The 18,298-nt window shown below is 36.7% G+C and overlaps 2 protein-coding genes across 4 annotated transcripts in view; one reads left to right on the top strand and one right to left on the bottom strand.

Annotated features, from left to right (window-relative positions):
- Positions 1-18,298, top strand: part of LOC132130337 (rho GTPase-activating protein 32-like) — a 107,592-nt gene that overhangs the window by 48,279 nt on the left and 41,015 nt on the right. For all 3 annotated transcript variants that reach the window (XM_059542020.1, XM_059542019.1, XM_059542018.1), the window contains exons 4-5: positions 1,735-1,826; positions 1,941-2,025. In XM_059542020.1, the coding sequence (XP_059398003.1) occupies positions 1,735-1,826; positions 1,941-2,025 (177 nt within the window). The remainder of the gene's footprint in view (positions 1-1,734; positions 1,827-1,940; positions 2,026-18,298) is intronic.
- Positions 1-18,298, bottom strand: part of LOC132130338 (junctional adhesion molecule 3B-like) — a 328,210-nt gene that overhangs the window by 276,453 nt on the left and 33,459 nt on the right. The gene's annotated exons all lie outside the window — the stretch shown is intronic.

Raw genomic sequence — 18,298 nt, 5'->3', positions numbered from 1 at the left:
CTATCAAATAGGGAAGATGTAATGCAGTCAGTTGTTCATTACTGCTAAATATACCCCGACATGAAGCAGCTGACTATAATATGACTTTACATTGTTTTGCAATAATGAGTGGTGACACATTTGATTTGATTGTAGAAGTCCCCTGACTGACCTATCAAAACGGAGTGTTCCAGAGAGCCGTGCAGTAATGGATGATTTTATTAAGCTGCTCTGAATATCTACAGCATCTTTAACACTATTTCCCCAGCCTTTGTTCAATACTGCATTAGTTTCAATTCATGATTATTTCACCAGCACTGACATACTTGCATTCAGTGGTGCTGATAAAAAAAAATGCAACAAAAAATCTGTCTCTATGGCAACCTGACTGTTGGCTGATGTTGTTTTGAGCACAAACAGATTAGTGAGGACATATCAAGGGAATCAACATGTATCAGCTCACTCGTATGACAAATTAATGTAACTCTCTTTTGCTCTGTTTTATAATATTGTGTACCAGGATATTAATTGAACTCGTTAATTGTACAGTCAAGGTCATCAAGCTCCAGTCATCTTTTCACTGTTGTGACCTAGTTTCAGTGTCACTTATAGTGAAATGAGACTGTGATGATCATTAGAGTGGCTGTTACGAATAACGAAATGGAACCAGATTTGGATCAGACCCAGTTGAGTTTTCACACCATGTTTTACACCAGCAGAAGCTGGTCTGTTCAGCCGCACGCTCATTTGAAGGCTGCATGGTCAAGAGACTTTAAATAAGCCCTTGTCTTGGAGCTAAGAGCCGCACTTTCAAAACATTATTCATATTTCATGGACCTTTCAAATCACTGGCATGTTTTGTTTGGCCTTGCCAGATGACTGCATGTCTCTCGTTTGGCTAGGCATTGGAGAAAGTGGCAACAGAGTTTTATAAAGCATACCAGCTGTCAAATGATTTAGAGGCAGGGCACAAGCTTAGCCTTTCTAAAACCACAGTTCAGGGGCTCTCAGCTTTTTGCCATATCCATTTAACCTGTCTTTGACCCTGTTGTAGATTTCTCTCTCCTTCCATTACTCAGCAGACTTGTTTTATGGTGTGTACAGGTAGTCACTGATGTTAAAGGATATTCTCATTATACTGTGCTGTTAACTCTAAAAATGGCTTTGTGTATGAGCGAGAGGTTTGTCTTTTTAGCTCTTATTTGCACATAGATTTGTGTAGAGATGGAACAAGACTGTTCATGTCGTTAAAAACTGATTTTCAAGTGCTTTATCACTTTAATGTAATGGATATGTGTTATTGATGGTATTGTAAAAGACTATTCACATAAAGTCTGGAATATATATGGTCGAACAATTTTTTCAGTGGCAATACTGATATCTAGCGAGCACAGTAGTTGATGGACAGTTCAGTTGAAGCAAATGAGTGCACACGAAATTAAAAGGAAACTTTTGTTTTACACAAAATTCATTATTCACAAAATATTTATAACATAATATAATCTACGATTTCCTATTTTTTTTTTTTTAATTTTCAGAGTTTGACGATAACTCAATATCAAACTGGTAATAGTTAGCAAAAATATCTTGTACATTTTTAATGCAGTACTTATGTTGTTTTGTCACATTGGCCCTGGTGTGAACACGCCATAACTGTGCCGTTTGGTGAGGATGGGTTATTGGAATATCTCCAGAGACACAGACTGTCATGTCCCAATCATGCATTGAAAAAAAGCATGTGCATCTTTCTTTCAGGCACGGAGTGCTGAAATTCCAGAGCTGAGCTCTGAGCCTCTCATGCGCTCTTGCAGCAGCTCTGCCAGTATGAAGGTGAAGAACGTCAAAAAGTAAGTGTGAAAAAATTCACACAGCCAAAGTCACAAAGGCTTCTGACTAGCCCTGACGTTTATAATAGCTGAATATTGAACTGGATATTTGATATTGTCCTGTGATCTTTTCAGGCTCTCATTCACCAAGGGCCATTTTCCAAAGTTAGCCGAATGTGCCCATTTCCACTATGAAAACGTTGACTTTGGGACAATACAGGTAAGATCTTAAGCCCTTAATAACAGTGGACTTCAGTGCTTTAACTACAGAGTGGACCTCAGTGACCAGACTTGAAAAGGACAGCATTGAAAATGAGGCACATGAGAGATTAAATTCTGATGTGCATGCGTGTTTGTGCAATGAAATGTCAGGGGTCTGCAGATAACGCCAAAGTGCTACAGCTGACAGAGGGACAGTAGGGCGTCTCTAGTGCAAGGCTTTGGGGGATTGAAAAGTGAGGATCAACATGATTTAATATTGCTATAGCAGCAGTAGCACTCTTGCAGATGACTATTTCCTCTGCTGGAGCTGGGTATCACCAACTACTTCACAATACAGTACACAAATCTCAATACATATGTCACAATTCAATCATGGATGCATCACTGTATCATAATTGGATCTTAATTGAAACTGCATCAAAAGCTTAAGAAAATAACTCAACTTGTCTGCGAGAGAGTGAACCTGAAATTTCAGTATCTCTTCACTTTTGAATGTTGAGAAAGACCGGTTTTAGATTCTCTAAATGTTGGAAATTGTGTTTGTGTATATATATATATATATATATATATATATATATATGTATATATATATGTATATATGTGTATACTGTATGTGTATACTGTATGTGTATATATACATATGCATTCATGACATGAGGCACCATTTATTAACCTTGTATTAAATTAAATATATTTAAAGTATCATATAAATTAAGTTTCATCAGCATAAAAAAAAAATTTCTCACTTCGAAGTAATAACTAATACAAATACACCAAAATGTGGCCTCATTTTTAATTTTGTTATATTGCAAGATACATTGTGGTCTGCTTGGTTAGAGAAGGGTTTTTCTGACCTGGTCTTCGTCACCCCGTTCAGGGCTCTTTTGGGGTGAAAAAATTTATTTGATTTTAGTGGAACTAATGATTATCCTTGTAAAACTTGTTTGAATAATCCATTTTAATAAACAGATGTCTTTCATTGATGACGAAAAGGTAGATTCTTGGACGTGTCATGCTTTTTTAATTCTCCCAATGTCTCTAGTAGTGTTGTCACGGTACCAAAATTTCAGTATCCGGTACCGATACCAGTGAAAATCCACGGTTCTCTGTACCAATTTCGGTACCAAAGCAAAACACAAAAATATTCTAATTAAAAAAAAAGAAACTTTTTATCACTAAAAATAAAACCAATGCTATTCTTTATACTTATCAACAATTGTGTTTAAAGTCTTTCTACAAGTACCGTATTTTCCGGACTATAAGTCGCACTTTTTTCATAGTTTGGCGTGTCCTGCGACTTATAGTCAGGTGCGACTTATTTATCAAAATTAATTTGACATGACCCAAGAGAAATGAACTAAGAGAAATGAACTAAGAGAAAACACTACCGTCTACAGCTGCGAGAGGGCGCTCTATGCTGCTCAGTGCTCCTGTAGTCTACACTGAAAGCATAAGAGCGCCCTCTCGCGGATGTAGACGGTAATGTTTTCTCTTGGTTCTAAATAAATGCGACTTATAGTCCAGTGCGACTTATTTATTTTTTTTAAGATGTTTCAATTAAAAAGTAGTTTAAACTTCTAAAATCTACTGAGTTCTTTTCCATTATGTTGAGATTTATCTAGCTGCAAAAATCATGACTAAATATAAAAATTCTTAGCACTCAGTTGTGTTGAAAACAAATGATTGACAGTCTGCAATGTCATTCATATAGCAATGGGTAAAATCACTTTTAATTCAACAGTGAAAAAATGCCGGCATGTGGCTCTCGGTAAAGATGAACTTGCAAGTTAATTTGATAAGCAAATTTTCTGCAAAAGAATCTGTAAAAGCCTATCTGCAGAAGTTTTTGTTTTAAAATGGGGGTGGTGTTGTGAAGCATATGACATTTTGTGGAACACATGACTCATGAAGCATATGACTTGTGTCCCCTGAGAAAAAGGGAGGGAATCGCTAGGTTCGAGGAGTGTGACAGCTTAGGTCAGCACTGTACATGGCGACTTTGGTTCTGAGGCAGTAACAGAGCTCAACGCTCTGGAAAGGATTAGAGGGCATTTGCAGGATGTTATCCCTTTCAAAAATAGGTAGACAGGGTATAGACGGAACCAGAATAACTGTGTTTAACTAAAACATGACCGTGCTAGACCTGATGCAATAACACAATTGTACATAATGCCCAGTGTACCCGATCCTTCTTTCGACATTCATCTTTTGAAGTGGTAAAAAAAAAACGTATCTGTATTTCAGACTAGGTGAATAGGTTCGGCTTCTTCAGTGTCTTTTCAGAATTACTGTTCCCTTTCACATATTTTACATTTCTCATTATAAACTGTATCAAAGCTCAGTGAAAGCCTAAAAGGATTGTTGGGAATGCTGAATAGTGCCTTGTTGTGTAGGGACAGGAGGTGGGGTGCTGCGACAATGTCGGGCAATCTCTGTGCCTCTGTGTTTGGGATTAAGGGTATAATGGAGCGCTCACAGAATGAGAAAATAGATTGGCATGGTGTTGAGGGCAAGACAATTGGGAGGGAGTGAAGCAGTGGTTTCTTCGGGGGCCTTTACACTGAATAGTAATCCTGCTTTTGGAGGAATTGCCCTGGGAAAGCCAAAGTATGAGACAGCTATTTCACATTCAGATGCTGCAGCATCTACATTTCTGTATTACTGTTTATGGATTATTGTAGGTATAACATGCGTACCTCAGATTGTAGCCTGTGCTGGTGTCCAGTAGAGGGCGGCAGCTTACTGCTTTTACCTTTTGCAGCCCATGCAGCAGGGTACCATGGCGACGATGTAGAACATCAATAATTCTCTTTACTCTGCTACATAATCATGGTTTATGCACAAAACAACTAAAGCCGGAGAAGTCCTGCAGCCCTGAATGAATGAGCCTGTGGTTGTACAACAACAGCTGGCACGGATACATCAGCCATGTTTGGTGTTTTCCTACTAGAACCCTGCATGTCATCCTTCTGCTGGTGATTTATGAATGGTTGGTAATTACAGGCAGATCACTTGACTGATACTCCCAAAAGAGCAGCAGAATGACTGAGTTTCTCTGCATGTTGTCCATACCAGTTATCAGTGATTTTATATGTATTTTAGGGATGTGCATCTCCATAATGAGGCCTATGAGATGCACATCTTGATGCATAGCCAACAATATGATACATTAAAGATACATATGATGCAGCTACCGATGCCATGATTCACCCCATTACGATTCGATTCAACACAAATGCAATTCAGTGCAATACGATGCCATGGAAATAGCTTATATTTGATTTACCCATTACAATAGTCCCTTTACAGTTACTGCTATCATAAAATACATTTATATGTAGGTTTAGAATTCTACAAAAAACACATTTAATGTCCAAGAACAAATATTTTAGCAAAATTTTATTTTACTCAGAATTATTGCGCTACTATTCCATTGCGCTCCGTCTGTTTAGTTCGCATGCGCGCAGCAGTGCTCATTAACTCGCGTAATCCTCGCCCACTCCTGACAGCAAAATGGATATATTTGCATTACTTTTTAACATTTACAGATGAAAATATGATATACATATGAAATTCAGTTATGCACTGAGGAAAACACATCTCAAATGCATTAAACAGCACAAATTTATTTGCTATGAAATTATTTCTTTGTAATGGTGGATCGATTTTATGAAGGGCTACTTAAGAATAAGCGTGCAAAAATTAGTGAGATTGCGTGAATTAAATTGTCATTTATGGAGCCGCTTTAGAATGCAGTTTTTTGTAAGGTTATTTCAAACCCCGCTTTTTTTAGTGTCTTTCATGAAACAGGCCTCGGGTCTCCGTAGTGTTGTGATTTGTCAGATTCACACAGCAGCAGCGGTGATGAGAGCTAGAACGCACTTGAGAGGCAGTTTAGAGAGGAAAAATCAATCTACATATAAAATATTGGACACAGATTTTTGGTCATAAATAAATAAATAATATATAAATAAATCTGTTTTTACTGTTGCAAATGTACTGGTGTGAATCAGTGAATCTTCCTATCGTTAATGTACTTTATGTATATATGTGTAGAGATATATATAATGTATTGGTTGATATCAGATAGTTGTGCATGCTCATTTTCCAGATTTTTACATTTTGACAAATTCACTTGCACAAAATACTCTACCGTTCAAAAAGTATAGGGATTGTAATTTTTAGTTTTTTGTTTGAAGGGGGATTGTAATTTTTAGTTTTTTGTTTGTTTGTTTACAAAAGAACTCTCTAATGCTCACCAAGTCTGCATTTATTTGATCATAAGTACAGTGAATACAGAAAAAAATAATATATACATACATATATATATATATATATATATATATATATATATATATATATATATATATATATATATATATATATATATATATATATATATATATATATATATATAAATTAAATGTCAGGGCATGACAAAACTTCTCCAGGCCCCAAAAATACCCTTAGACTCCAGAGGGTTAATATTCAATATGTTATTACATGCTCATTTCCCGAATTTTTGCATTTACCTTTGCCCTCATCTAACTGATCACTTTAAGTTGATCTTTAGACATTTTTAAATGTAATCTTTAGCAAATATCAAAACGAATATCCTTTATTTCATGTTATGATGTTGTGATGCATAAATGACTTGCATTTATATAGAAATAGTATATTAATTTTAATATCTGCAACTCATCAGCCTCATAGCATTGCACAGAATTGTAATCTCAGTGCAGTTTCTTAATAAATTTGTATCCTTGTTTATGCTGTTGCCTATATTAATTTGTGCCACTAAGGGAGTGCTTTATGTCCCCCACTGCTAAAGGTTTAGCAATAATTGCTGCATTGCTCACGTGGCATTTTGTCTGTAGCATCACTCATTGATTTTATTACTGTTGCGTTGCTGTATATGGTCATACGACATTGATTTGAGCAAAACATGGTTTGCCTCGCACTGCTTATGTTGCTTGACATTATACGGATGTGGTTTAAAGCTCTGGACGTGACTTTTCATTTGACATCTTAATTGTGTTGTTGGATATGGTGGCCAATTGTCTGTTGGTTTATACTCGCACACAATGGAAGGTTCGTCTTCTGGTTCCTTTCGTTGCCATTGCTCAGCGATGTACCACATTGTGTGGTAACTGGCACCATCCGCTCACCACAGCCAGTTGAAGACAAAAGCACTACTTAGATTCCAATACAGATATGTATTAAGTTCACCTGTTGCTGTTCTGAGACTGGTACCAGAGGAAATACTTTCCATAGGCACCCGTCCCTGCTGGTGAATGAGTAAAGGCAGTGGTCGTGATTTTAGTATGCCACTGTCCCTTCCCCCATTTTCTGCTCCAGGCTCATATAGCTACTCGGTATACTCTCTGGATATATGACCCCCCAACCAAGAGCTTTCATTGGGTCGGTCCTCTGCCAGAGAATGTGCTCAATGCCCAGCATTCACCGTGGTCCATCATGCCTTTCTTTATAATGTATGCTTGGTTGTCTCAAAAGAGTTAAACCTGCTGCATTTTTAACCAAGAAGTATTTTGTTTGCTGCATGGATGTGGAAATCCTTTTACTTACTTGGTCACTTAATATTGTTGTTTAAATTAACTAACTAAATATAAATTTAATATGTGTTAAATTAAATTTCAAATTTCCAAATGAATAGTTTTTTTTTATGCTGTACTGCCTTAATTCTCTTCTAGCATTTAAAATAATTGATTGTACGGATTATGATTATAATGAAAGAGTTTGTTTTTTTATTTGTTTTATTTTGTTTAGTAATTTAAAGCTTTCTATAGATATATTTATCATGTTTGTGAGGCATGTATTCGCTGAGTATCGGTTCATTTTTGTGAAGCACTCCTGTTCAGATGAAACGTCAGGAAGTGCATCATCTTTTTTATTTTATAAGAGCACAACGTTTTGTTGATATTGTGCGTGCACACAAATAAAAGTAGACCCTTTACAGTTACAAATGATGTATTAATCTTACCTTTATGAGCACAAATGATGGCGTATTCAATGTAAAAACTCTTTTATATCTATAGATTTTATTTTAAGCAAGGCGTGATGATTTAAGGCTAAATTGATCAAACAAAGGCTCACTGTCTGCCGCTGGTCACTTGGTCAGTTAACCATGTCTTCACCGGATGCGACACAGCCACATCGCAACAGGTTTTGTCTGTCTAGTGTCTCCACAGGACATTTGAACTCTGTGTCAGTACCTCATAAATAGGACATGTCAGTTACTGTCGTGCTGCATCCATAGTATCATCACTGATTATAATGTGTATTTTGTCACGCTGCGTCTCTCACGTCCGTTAGACAGGGTGTATTTAGCTTTCTTATTTAGGCTACTTTCTTGTTTAACTGTATTATTTGTTTGATATTTATTTTAGTGTTTTGCAGGCTGCGTATTCACTGACGGAAGTGCTATATAAATTTATAAAATATATTACATGCATGCACAGTTTTAAGGCAGCTTTAATCGCCTTTCTGGTAACTCCATGACTTAACTGACCACGACACTGCATGCAATAATAGTTTGCATTATAGTTTATTTTGCGGTTTGATATGAAAGGATACACACAAAGGCAGAGCGCACCGGCAACTTTGTGCATGGAACTGAAGAGCACGCACTGCGAGCACAGGACCGCTTCTGCGCTCGCTTGACTCATGACTGGTGCTGAAGTGATTTGGAGCGCGCATCTGAAACATCTGAAATAACAACTGTTTCCTTTTTAAAAAATTTTTTTTTTTTTTTTTTTAAATGCATAGAATGCAATGCATACAAATAAACATTTAATTATTACCCATTGTTTCTCTGTCTGTACTTGTACTGTGAACAATCACAATAAAGTTGACAGATGAATTAAGTGCATTTAAGTGCCATTCAGTTTGGGTTTTAAATAAAGCATTTTCTGAGAGGCACATTAAACATTAAACACATAAAACATTTATAAAAAAAATTTTTTAATTATTGATTTACTATTAAAAATAAAACATGGAAGAAATGTTGTGTGACTTTTATTTTGACGGGTTGACATACCTTTACAGTTCTGTGTATGTGATGTGACCCTAGTTTTACTCAAATCAAACGGTCAAATGCTCATGAAGTGACTGTAAGAGCAGTTCTGGAGATGTTGTTCATGTGTTCACGTCTTATTTAGTGAGACAGCAGACGCTGAAATTACCGCGAGCGCCACGTGCGCTTCAGTGTGTGTGATAAAGGAAGACGCGCTTCTGCTCCATTCATTAACAGAGACACGCAGAACATGGAGGACTCATATTTAAATAGACTGTTCCGGCTTAATATTTACAGATATTAGTCCATATCGTGATTTGATGTAAGTGCAATGACATGTTTTTAATTAATTCATTCAAATTTAGGCAAATTCCGTGCCATTCCGCGTTAAACTGTAAATTCCGTTTTTATGACTGGATTCCGCGATTCCCTCCGCGTTTTCTGCATCGCGGAAATCGTAGGGCCCTAGTTGTTGTATGCCAGCTCTATCTTGCAATGGACACACGCCACGATGTTCTCTCGGACTCAGCGCTTGTGTCTCCTTCTGCTTTGTGGGTGACGTAAACGCGTTGTGCCACATTAAAAAATCATTGCGAAAGAACCTGACGTGAGATTTAAAATAAATTAAAAGAGGCTTCGAGGCAGAGGAATTTGCCTCGATAATTTTTTGTAATCGAGTTACTCGAGGAATCGTTTCAGCCCTAATATATAAAATTAGGGGGAAAAACAAACGATTTATAAGCTTAGTGGAAAATGACATCCATTTTATTATAAAAGCAACCCATTTCTACCTCTTTCCAGTCACAGAGCACTTTATTTTGAAAGTTATTTAAGTGAGATAACATCTGTAACTTAGTCCAGATTGGAGGAATTGTATTGGTTAATAATTTATTTTATCATGCAAATATAATCTTTTCCTCAAACACCGGTATAGGTAGGTCACACGTACAAAAAATTGGAAATCAGAATCAGCCAAGAAAATTACAATCGTTGCATCTCAAAGTAAAATACATTATCGGTCCAGATTTTAATATTGTGCATCCCTACTTAGGGCTAAAATTATCTTCTGCTGAAAGAAACCTGGTCATAATACCTATTCAAGAAATCCAACTAACTAGTTAACTAGCTCAGCCAAGTACAGGTCTTCCAGCTCTTAAGCAAGTCAACCTGCTAAGACCTGGTAAAGACCAGTTTTGACTAGCTAGTCCATATGTCAAACTAGCTACCATCAGAAGCTGTTTTTTTCTGCAGACGCAAAAACTTTTTTCTTTTCTTTTTCACTCTCATCCTCTTAAATTTTTTCACCGAGATATGATAAATCAGTCTTGTGTGCTTCTCGGTCCTATACTATTTGCAGCTCTGTCTCAGGCTGTATGAATTACTTTCCACAGCCTGGCTATTATTTTTTACCCTCTGTTTCTCTCTAGCAATCTATCTTCACATCTCTTAATTTATTTTTATATATCATTTATATTGCCTGTGGAGAAAGTCAAATGCTCTTACCCCTCAGCTGGTGCACATGACACATTTATTCCTGAGCTATTTGGCAGCATGGAGCAGAGATACAGCCTCTGACCCACAGGTCATACAGGTCAGTATGGCTGCTGTCACTGTTCAGCCATCACATTCACATGAATGCATGCTTGTGCCCTCGATGTAAATCTGAAGTGGAGTCATGCAGCATAACAGCAAGTCTAGAGCAAGACACACTTTATCAAATCAGCTAGTTTAATAAAGAGTGGGTGGTAGTTGTGTTTGCAACTAAGATCTCTGGAATGAACAGAAATAAAATAAAGCCACTTTCTCCTTCCCTTCCTTGCCCCTTTATTAATTTCTCTTTCTCACACTGTCTCTGCTTGATTCCCATTCCCACCACAGATCATGAAAGCTTGGATCCTCTTCCTGCTTTGGGCTGGTCAGCTGTTTATTTTTAGGGCAATATTGATGTGTTGATCAGCACCATCTGATGCTTGATGGGAAAGTTATAGGAAATAGCGTCTGCTTTGTTAACATTGCTATTTAGATTTATGAGGCAGAGGAAATATTTTGTTTAATTCTGCCTCCTAGATGACGAAGTATCTAAATTTTGTATTGCAGCATAAAACTAATCTTTTCCAGGAGTTAATTTCCACACATGAACACTCCATCAGTTCAGTTCTTCATTGTTTAATGCATGACTGTCTTTCCAATTCCTTTGGTGTCTGATATTTGCAGGCGCTCTCTTACAAAATAATTTCTTGTTTTACTTATTTGGACAGGCATTTATGCATGTTGGCACATCTTAGAATACCCTGTTTAATGGTAAATTGATTTGGTGCCAGATTGTGAGTTTATACAGATCTTTCATTAGTGCCCTGTGAAATGAAATCCACAGGTTAATCAACCATTTTAAGTGAGAAACTAAACTTCTAGGAGCATATATGTTGAAAACACAGGCATCTGTACATCAGTATATCACTACACATGAGATGCAAATGGAAATTTACCAACCATTCATTGCACACCATCTCTGTACAGTATTGTAAGTTACCCAAATAATAATTTTTCAACATTTTAAGTGTATCAAAATAAAGACTACAATACATACACTACAGTGTTTTTGAAGACCCTTATATTAATCAAGGTTACATTTTTTTGATCAAAAATATAGTAAAAACAGTAATATAGTGAAATGTTACTATTTGAAATAACCACTTTACATTAATATATTTGAACATAATTTATTTGTGTATTGGCAAAGCTAAATTGTCAACATCACTGCAGTCTTCAATGTCACATGACCCTTCAGAAATCATTAAAAAAATATGTTAGTTGGTGATTAAGTAACATTTACTATTAGAAATGTTGATAACAGTTGTCCGGCTTAATATTTTTGTTGAAAAGGTGATGCATTTTTTTCAGGGTTCTTTGGTGAATGGAAAGCTTAAATTAACAATAGTTGTTTAAAGTGAGGTGAACTTATGGAGTTAAACAGTTTGAAGTGAAGTGAACAGATCCCTTGCTTAGTGTGTAGGGAGCAGTAAATACTGTATAAAGACCCTGTGAAGCTGAAAGCAGATTGTGACATTTAATGTTTGGCAAGCTCTTGGCTGTGAGATCTTGCATTACATTTTGATGTAAGTTGTGCTTTTTATTTATATTTGTACCTTTTTTGCAGGACAGTTGCCAAGTCAGCGATTTGGATGCATAAACCCCAGAGTCGCGCACAGCCGAGACACGACGTCCTATGTGGTCTCCCCCCCTCTCTATCAGAACATCTCAGACCACAGTGTGCATATGTATCCATCGGTGTGTGCATGCGTGGCCACATAAATCATGTCTGTCAGTTGACCCAAGTATTCTTGTTAATGAAAAAATGTCTCAGCTGGTTTTGTGGGGTAGAGATATCAGGAGGAAATGACATGTAAAATAGACCTTGGAGGAGGGGAACTTGACTGCCCTGCCAATCTCCCTCTGTCCCCGCCCCATGCCCTCTACAAATAAACAATGGTGATTCAAGAATCAAAACGCTCTTACAAATGACCGCACTCTTAGAAACTGGCCATTTACTGAAGAACTTCTCTGTTGATCATCAGGCTACCCCATTCACTCTCTGTAGTCTCTTAACTTTCATTTCAGCATTGCTTAAAGGGGTCCTATTATGCTCTATTACAGAGTCTTGATTTTGTTTTGGGGGTGTACTAAAACAGGCTCTCATACTAGGTTTTTTGAAAAACACTTACATTTTCACATATTTTTACGTTATTACAAAACCTCTCTACCCAGTCTGGGATGAACGGCTGGAATAGTTCCTGTATCAAATGAAGGCCTGCCTTCTGAAATACGGAAAATAGTTAGCTGGGCCAGTGTGTGTTGTGATTGGCTCCACTTCCACCTATAACACTCATTGCGTTCTCTAGTGCAGCTCAACCAGGTCTCGTCCCATTCTTCTGTATTTGTGATATCACAAATCCCGGAAAATATACATGTAGTCCAAACGAGTCGTTCGTTGTAGTTTTTGAAAAGTGATTTCTGTTAAATAAAATATCTCCTTTTGAATTGGACTTTGAGCTTTGTAACTTTACAGATCTTATTTATGCTCAAACAGCAACATTACAGACTAACTAAAGTTGGAAATGTGAAAAAGCATAATAGGACCCCTTTAAGCAGCTTTTAAACAGCTTCATGCAATCGCTTCCTATCTGCGGAAACGCTGGCCATGCAGGCTGCATACTAGGGATGCAACGATACCATTTTTTCAGAACCGATCTGACACCAAAATAGTATCAGACAATTCCGATCCCAGCACAGTTTTTTATTTTTATTTTATTTTATTTTTTTAATCATTGTAGAATTTCTATACTTCTGTGGGTTGACCTGATCATCACTCTTGTGTGTGTTAAACACACTCTGCTAAATATAGACAACTTCATTTTAATGAAAAATAACAAATGAAAAATATATATAATCATAATTCAGATTTATTTTAGAAATCATGGGTGGACAATAATTTAATAAAAACATTAAAACTAAAATACACATTATTTAGTGGGGAACAAATAAAAGTTAATAAGTGTAGGACTAAATCTGGTAAAATGTTAAACATTGCTCTTTGTATTGTTGTAAAATGCATTAATTTAAAACAAGTAGCCTAAATATATATCTATATTAAATATATACTATAAAATTAAAAGACATTTCTTTTAAATTTAGAACACAGTAATAAAGGCAGCAACTTAAGAAAAATAGAACAGAACAAAAAAGACTATTGATAATATTTTATTGTACAAAAGTATAATACAAAAGGCTATGGCTCCAATACAGAGCGGCACAAAGCGTTTATGCGCATCCTGTGCACAGAATGATGTGCTTGAAGCAACACGGAGTCACATCCTGCAGCGCTCCGCATAAAAAAGGGCAGAGATATTGCTGTGTATTATAGTGTATTATATATGTGCAATATTTTATAGAGGCTTTTCTTTTAACAGTTTTAAATCTCATTTATTGTGCGCTCTTGAAGAAAGTTTCATGGTTTTGACTAGTTACCGAATGCGACACGCAGTTTGAATCCTGAATGGAGGATGACAGACAGACGCAGCGGGGAGAAGAGTTTACATCAGCTTGCCTTAAATATTCTATCTTTACTTCATATTAAACTATGGAACTTTTTCAGATCATCTGAAACATTATGGTGCTTTATAATGTTTTTGTTCCTTTTGTGGGACTTAACAATAACACAGAATAGTATACGCACTATATTGGATTTGGATCGGCCTCATCTGACTGATACTCAATCTGACAGAAAATGGCAGTATCGGAGCTGATACCGATACTGAGTATCGGATTGATGCATCCCTACTGCATACAAACGTAATACATGTTTGGCTAAGCCTCACGCTGCTGTACCTGTGTCCCACGATGTACTGTTCTGAAAGCTTCTGCTCTTGTACCACTGTGGACCTCATTTACAGAAACCATGCTGTAAGAGCTTACTAGCTGCTGAGTTGGCTCTGTTATAGATCTGTGCAGTATAATGCATTTTTGGTGTGCAAGCACTTTTTTATGTCTGAGGGCTGAGCTGACGAACTAGCCTAAATTAATGGTGCAGGACTTTAAGGCTTTTTAGTAGACATTAAGTTTTTTAGTTCCAGGTGTTCTTTGGAGAATAGCTTTTATTTGATGCTTCCCTTGTATGTTTTAAAAGTTAGCAATGGTGTTCATTTAGGTATGTCCGAAACACAAATAAGGGTACACTGAACCCCATCTAATACCTTAAATGGGATGAATTTAAAGTCACTGATGGTTTTATTGTTGAAAATGCTTAACAGCAAAAGCACAGCATAATAATTAAAGCTTCAATGCTCAAACTATCAAAACCTAAATTCTAATTTAAAGGTTTGCTGTCAGAAATAATTGTTTTTTATCACTGTCTCCACTGAAAATATTAAGCAGCAAAAAAAGACAAATCGGCATACTAGAATGATTTCTGAAGAGTCATGTGACACTGAAGACTGGAGTAATGCAGCTGAAAAATTCAGCTTTACTATGACAGGTCATCCAACATCTGACTAGATCCTTTAGATTAGTGTGCCGCATGCACATGAATGAGGTTTGACTGGATTTTCTATTAGATTTCATGTTTGTAGTAATTTTATAAGGAGATTTATAGTTCTAGTTTGTTACCCTCTTCCATGTGCTTGAATGTTATCCACTTCAATTTCCGGTCCACTTTAAATCCTGTCAGATCTACCTTACTCAGTTATGTCAGCCTCTGAGGCATTGCTGTATCTGGGTCCCTCCTCTGCAATGAAACAATGGCACACTCCACAATTGCTCTGTTGGAACCTGCACTTAGAAACACAAACACTGTAGCCCATTAAAAATTCCACTCATTCAACACCCCCTGGATTGGAGAGCGTGTGGGAAGACCATTTTATACGCACAGACTAGCTCTTACCTCCACATCTACAGCAAAGAGATTTTTTCCAACATGGTAATGTTTTGTTTGTATCATTATTCTATAATGTGAAGTGTTCTTATTTGGCTACAGAATATGGTACAGTTTCCTGACCAGTTTCAAAGACTCGTTCACCTCAGTCACCTCCCTTTTCTTTGAGTGTCCTCTCAAAGCGTGATTTGTAGAATCATGTAAAGTATTTGCCCTGGCAAAGCTGGCATGAAGCCCAGCCATTGTTCAGGCAAATCTGAATGAACTAGGTCACTATTGGATTATAATTTAAATGTGCATAGCTGTTCAGAGAGAGAGTCTTATTTTAATGTGTCCAGTGGATGATGCAGTGTCCTGCCCCAAAGTTCATGTGGCTCTTTTGGCCTCAGAATCTGTTTGTGAATCAGATGTGTTTCTTAGCATCAAGTGAATGCCTAACAAAAGCCCTTAGAATAACTGATATATTCAGATTCTGCAAATACATCAGTAAAATTAATAAAAGCTTTTATTGCACAAAACTAACACTTATGCATAATAACAGAAGGCAATTTTGAGGTCTAATACGAATTTGAAATGTATTGAGGGTGGAAAATTTGTCACAAAAATGGTGCTTTGATGTTGGCTGATGACTCTTTAAAGGGGATGAATTGAGAGATGTTAGGAACACAGTGTGTATCTTTGTAATCCTGAAAATGTTGTACTGTACAAGGTTCTTTTGAGCTTTGCTGAAATTCAAAGATGCAGAACCTGTTTTTGTGGCCCTGTCAGAGAGGCTTTTACCATGAAATAGCAGAATTCTGGATGTAATATTAGATCAATAATGATTGAATGTTGATTATAATAATAATTCTTCAATATTATATGCTGTTGTAGATGTTGATGTTAAAATAAATACTGTAGAATACATCAAACCGATGCCTCCTTTACTGACTAATCCTGTCCCATCCGTAATTCATTCCTCTCGGTTTTAGGAATGTGTATTTTCCAAACTCACTCTGCATTTGTTATTGAAATGGATGCTTGAGGGTGTTAAATCTTCTGCTGGAATGTGTCCACCCTTAAGAATGCTCTGTTGCAGCTAATCCAGACACATAAATGAGTAACTGAATAATTATATGACTTCGCGTTTCTTTATTCAGTGGGATCACAGTTCTGTTCCTTTTAAAGGTCATTGTTGTGTAACTTTGCCGATTTTTCTCAGGAGAAGGATTCATTTGTTGACTTACATCATCTGTGTTTGTAATCTTGCTGAAACACACTTTGTTATCCTAGTAAATGGCACGTCATGTATCATAGGTTTAAGCCAAGGCATTTTAAAGTCCCTGAGGTCTCGTCTTTGTTTTGGTCTGCGTGACCTCTTCCACCTTCATGAAATCATCTAAACACAATTGATACCAGCCAGCCTCCCTCCCCAAACTCACCAAACAAACTGAGGGAGCCATGTGTTTCTGAGCGAGTAGGACTCCAGGGAAGGATTTCTCATTTCTGCAGGACGAATAGCAGGACTTTTGGATTCCTCTTGTGTTCTTTGTGGTTGGCTGCCGCATTTCACAACACTCCTCTTGGAAAATCTTTTTAATCACCCTCAGATGTGCTGTGATGGCACAAGTGATGTCATTTGGAGTGGCCCATTGCTTTTCTCTGTCCCTTGGACTGATTTACAGCTAAAAATGTTACATGTATCTATGTATTTGTTTGTGTTTTCTGGTACTTCTGTCACAGTCACTGCCTTAGGCCATGTCTTATGCTCAGTACCCATAAGATCACATGGGGCAGAGATATGGGCAAGTAGCAATGCACTGTCTGTCACTTTTAGACCTTGAATTAGAAGTCAGTTTAAACCTTCAGAATTAACTAATCAGTAAATACATTTGCATAAACTATTTGATTTCCGTCAGACTAAAGCTCTTTTCAAAAAAATCTGTGAACACTTTAGTTCAATATAGGTTGGCTTTGTCCAGCATGTATACATTGTAATCATAAAACAACTTGCCCACTCTAGCTTGATTATAAATGAACATTTAGACACATTGAATCGTTTGTCTGAAGTACCAGGTGAGTAGTTGGTTGGTGGTAAGTAAACGCTGTATAATAAGGCATGTCCAACAGAAACAGAGCGGGCACATTTGTTATGAATATGGACATGAAGTGCAGCCTTACAATCAGTCAGCTGACACATTCAGCATATAGGCTTAATTAACTTTTTTGTTATTCAAAATTACCATCATTCTCAAAACAAGCATTTAAATTATGCATAATAACATGAACATTGCTCGCAGGAGTCTGACAATAATTGTTTAATGTATTGTTTATGTGGTAAATTTTGGCAAGTTGTGGCAAAATCAATGGAATTAAAATGGAACATATTTAGAAATACAAATTCCAACATACTCAAATCTCATCCAAGAAGTAGCATTTTTTAATTCATTTTCTTTAACCACTATTAAAATATTAAAGGGATAGTTCACCCGATAATGAAGTTAACTACCACTCATTTCTAAACCTGCTGTCATTTTTGTTCATGCAATGAATGTCAGTTGGTTAAAAAGTTTTGGACCCCATCTGCTTTCATTTTATGTACAAAAGCACTGGAAACATTAAATATTATAATTTTTGTGGTGCGCAGAAGAAAGTATTACAGGTTTAGAATGACATGAGTGTGAGTAAATTGTCTTTTTTGGATGAACTATCCCTTTAAAAAAGCTGCATTAAACTGATCAGCCTCACTAACTGAATAGTCAGTTGTTGAACCAGTTGACCATCCTGACCTGTCCTTATTGTCTTCATCAATGAACATGATAATTAGGTCAT

Source organism: Carassius carassius, chromosome 47 (genome assembly GCF_963082965.1).
Source record: "Carassius carassius chromosome 47, fCarCar2.1, whole genome shotgun sequence".
In the NCBI taxonomy this organism is placed as follows: domain Eukaryota; kingdom Metazoa; phylum Chordata; class Actinopteri; order Cypriniformes; family Cyprinidae; genus Carassius; species Carassius carassius.
The sequence above is the reverse complement of the archived record's forward strand: the minus strand, read 5'-3'. Positions and strand labels throughout refer to the sequence as shown.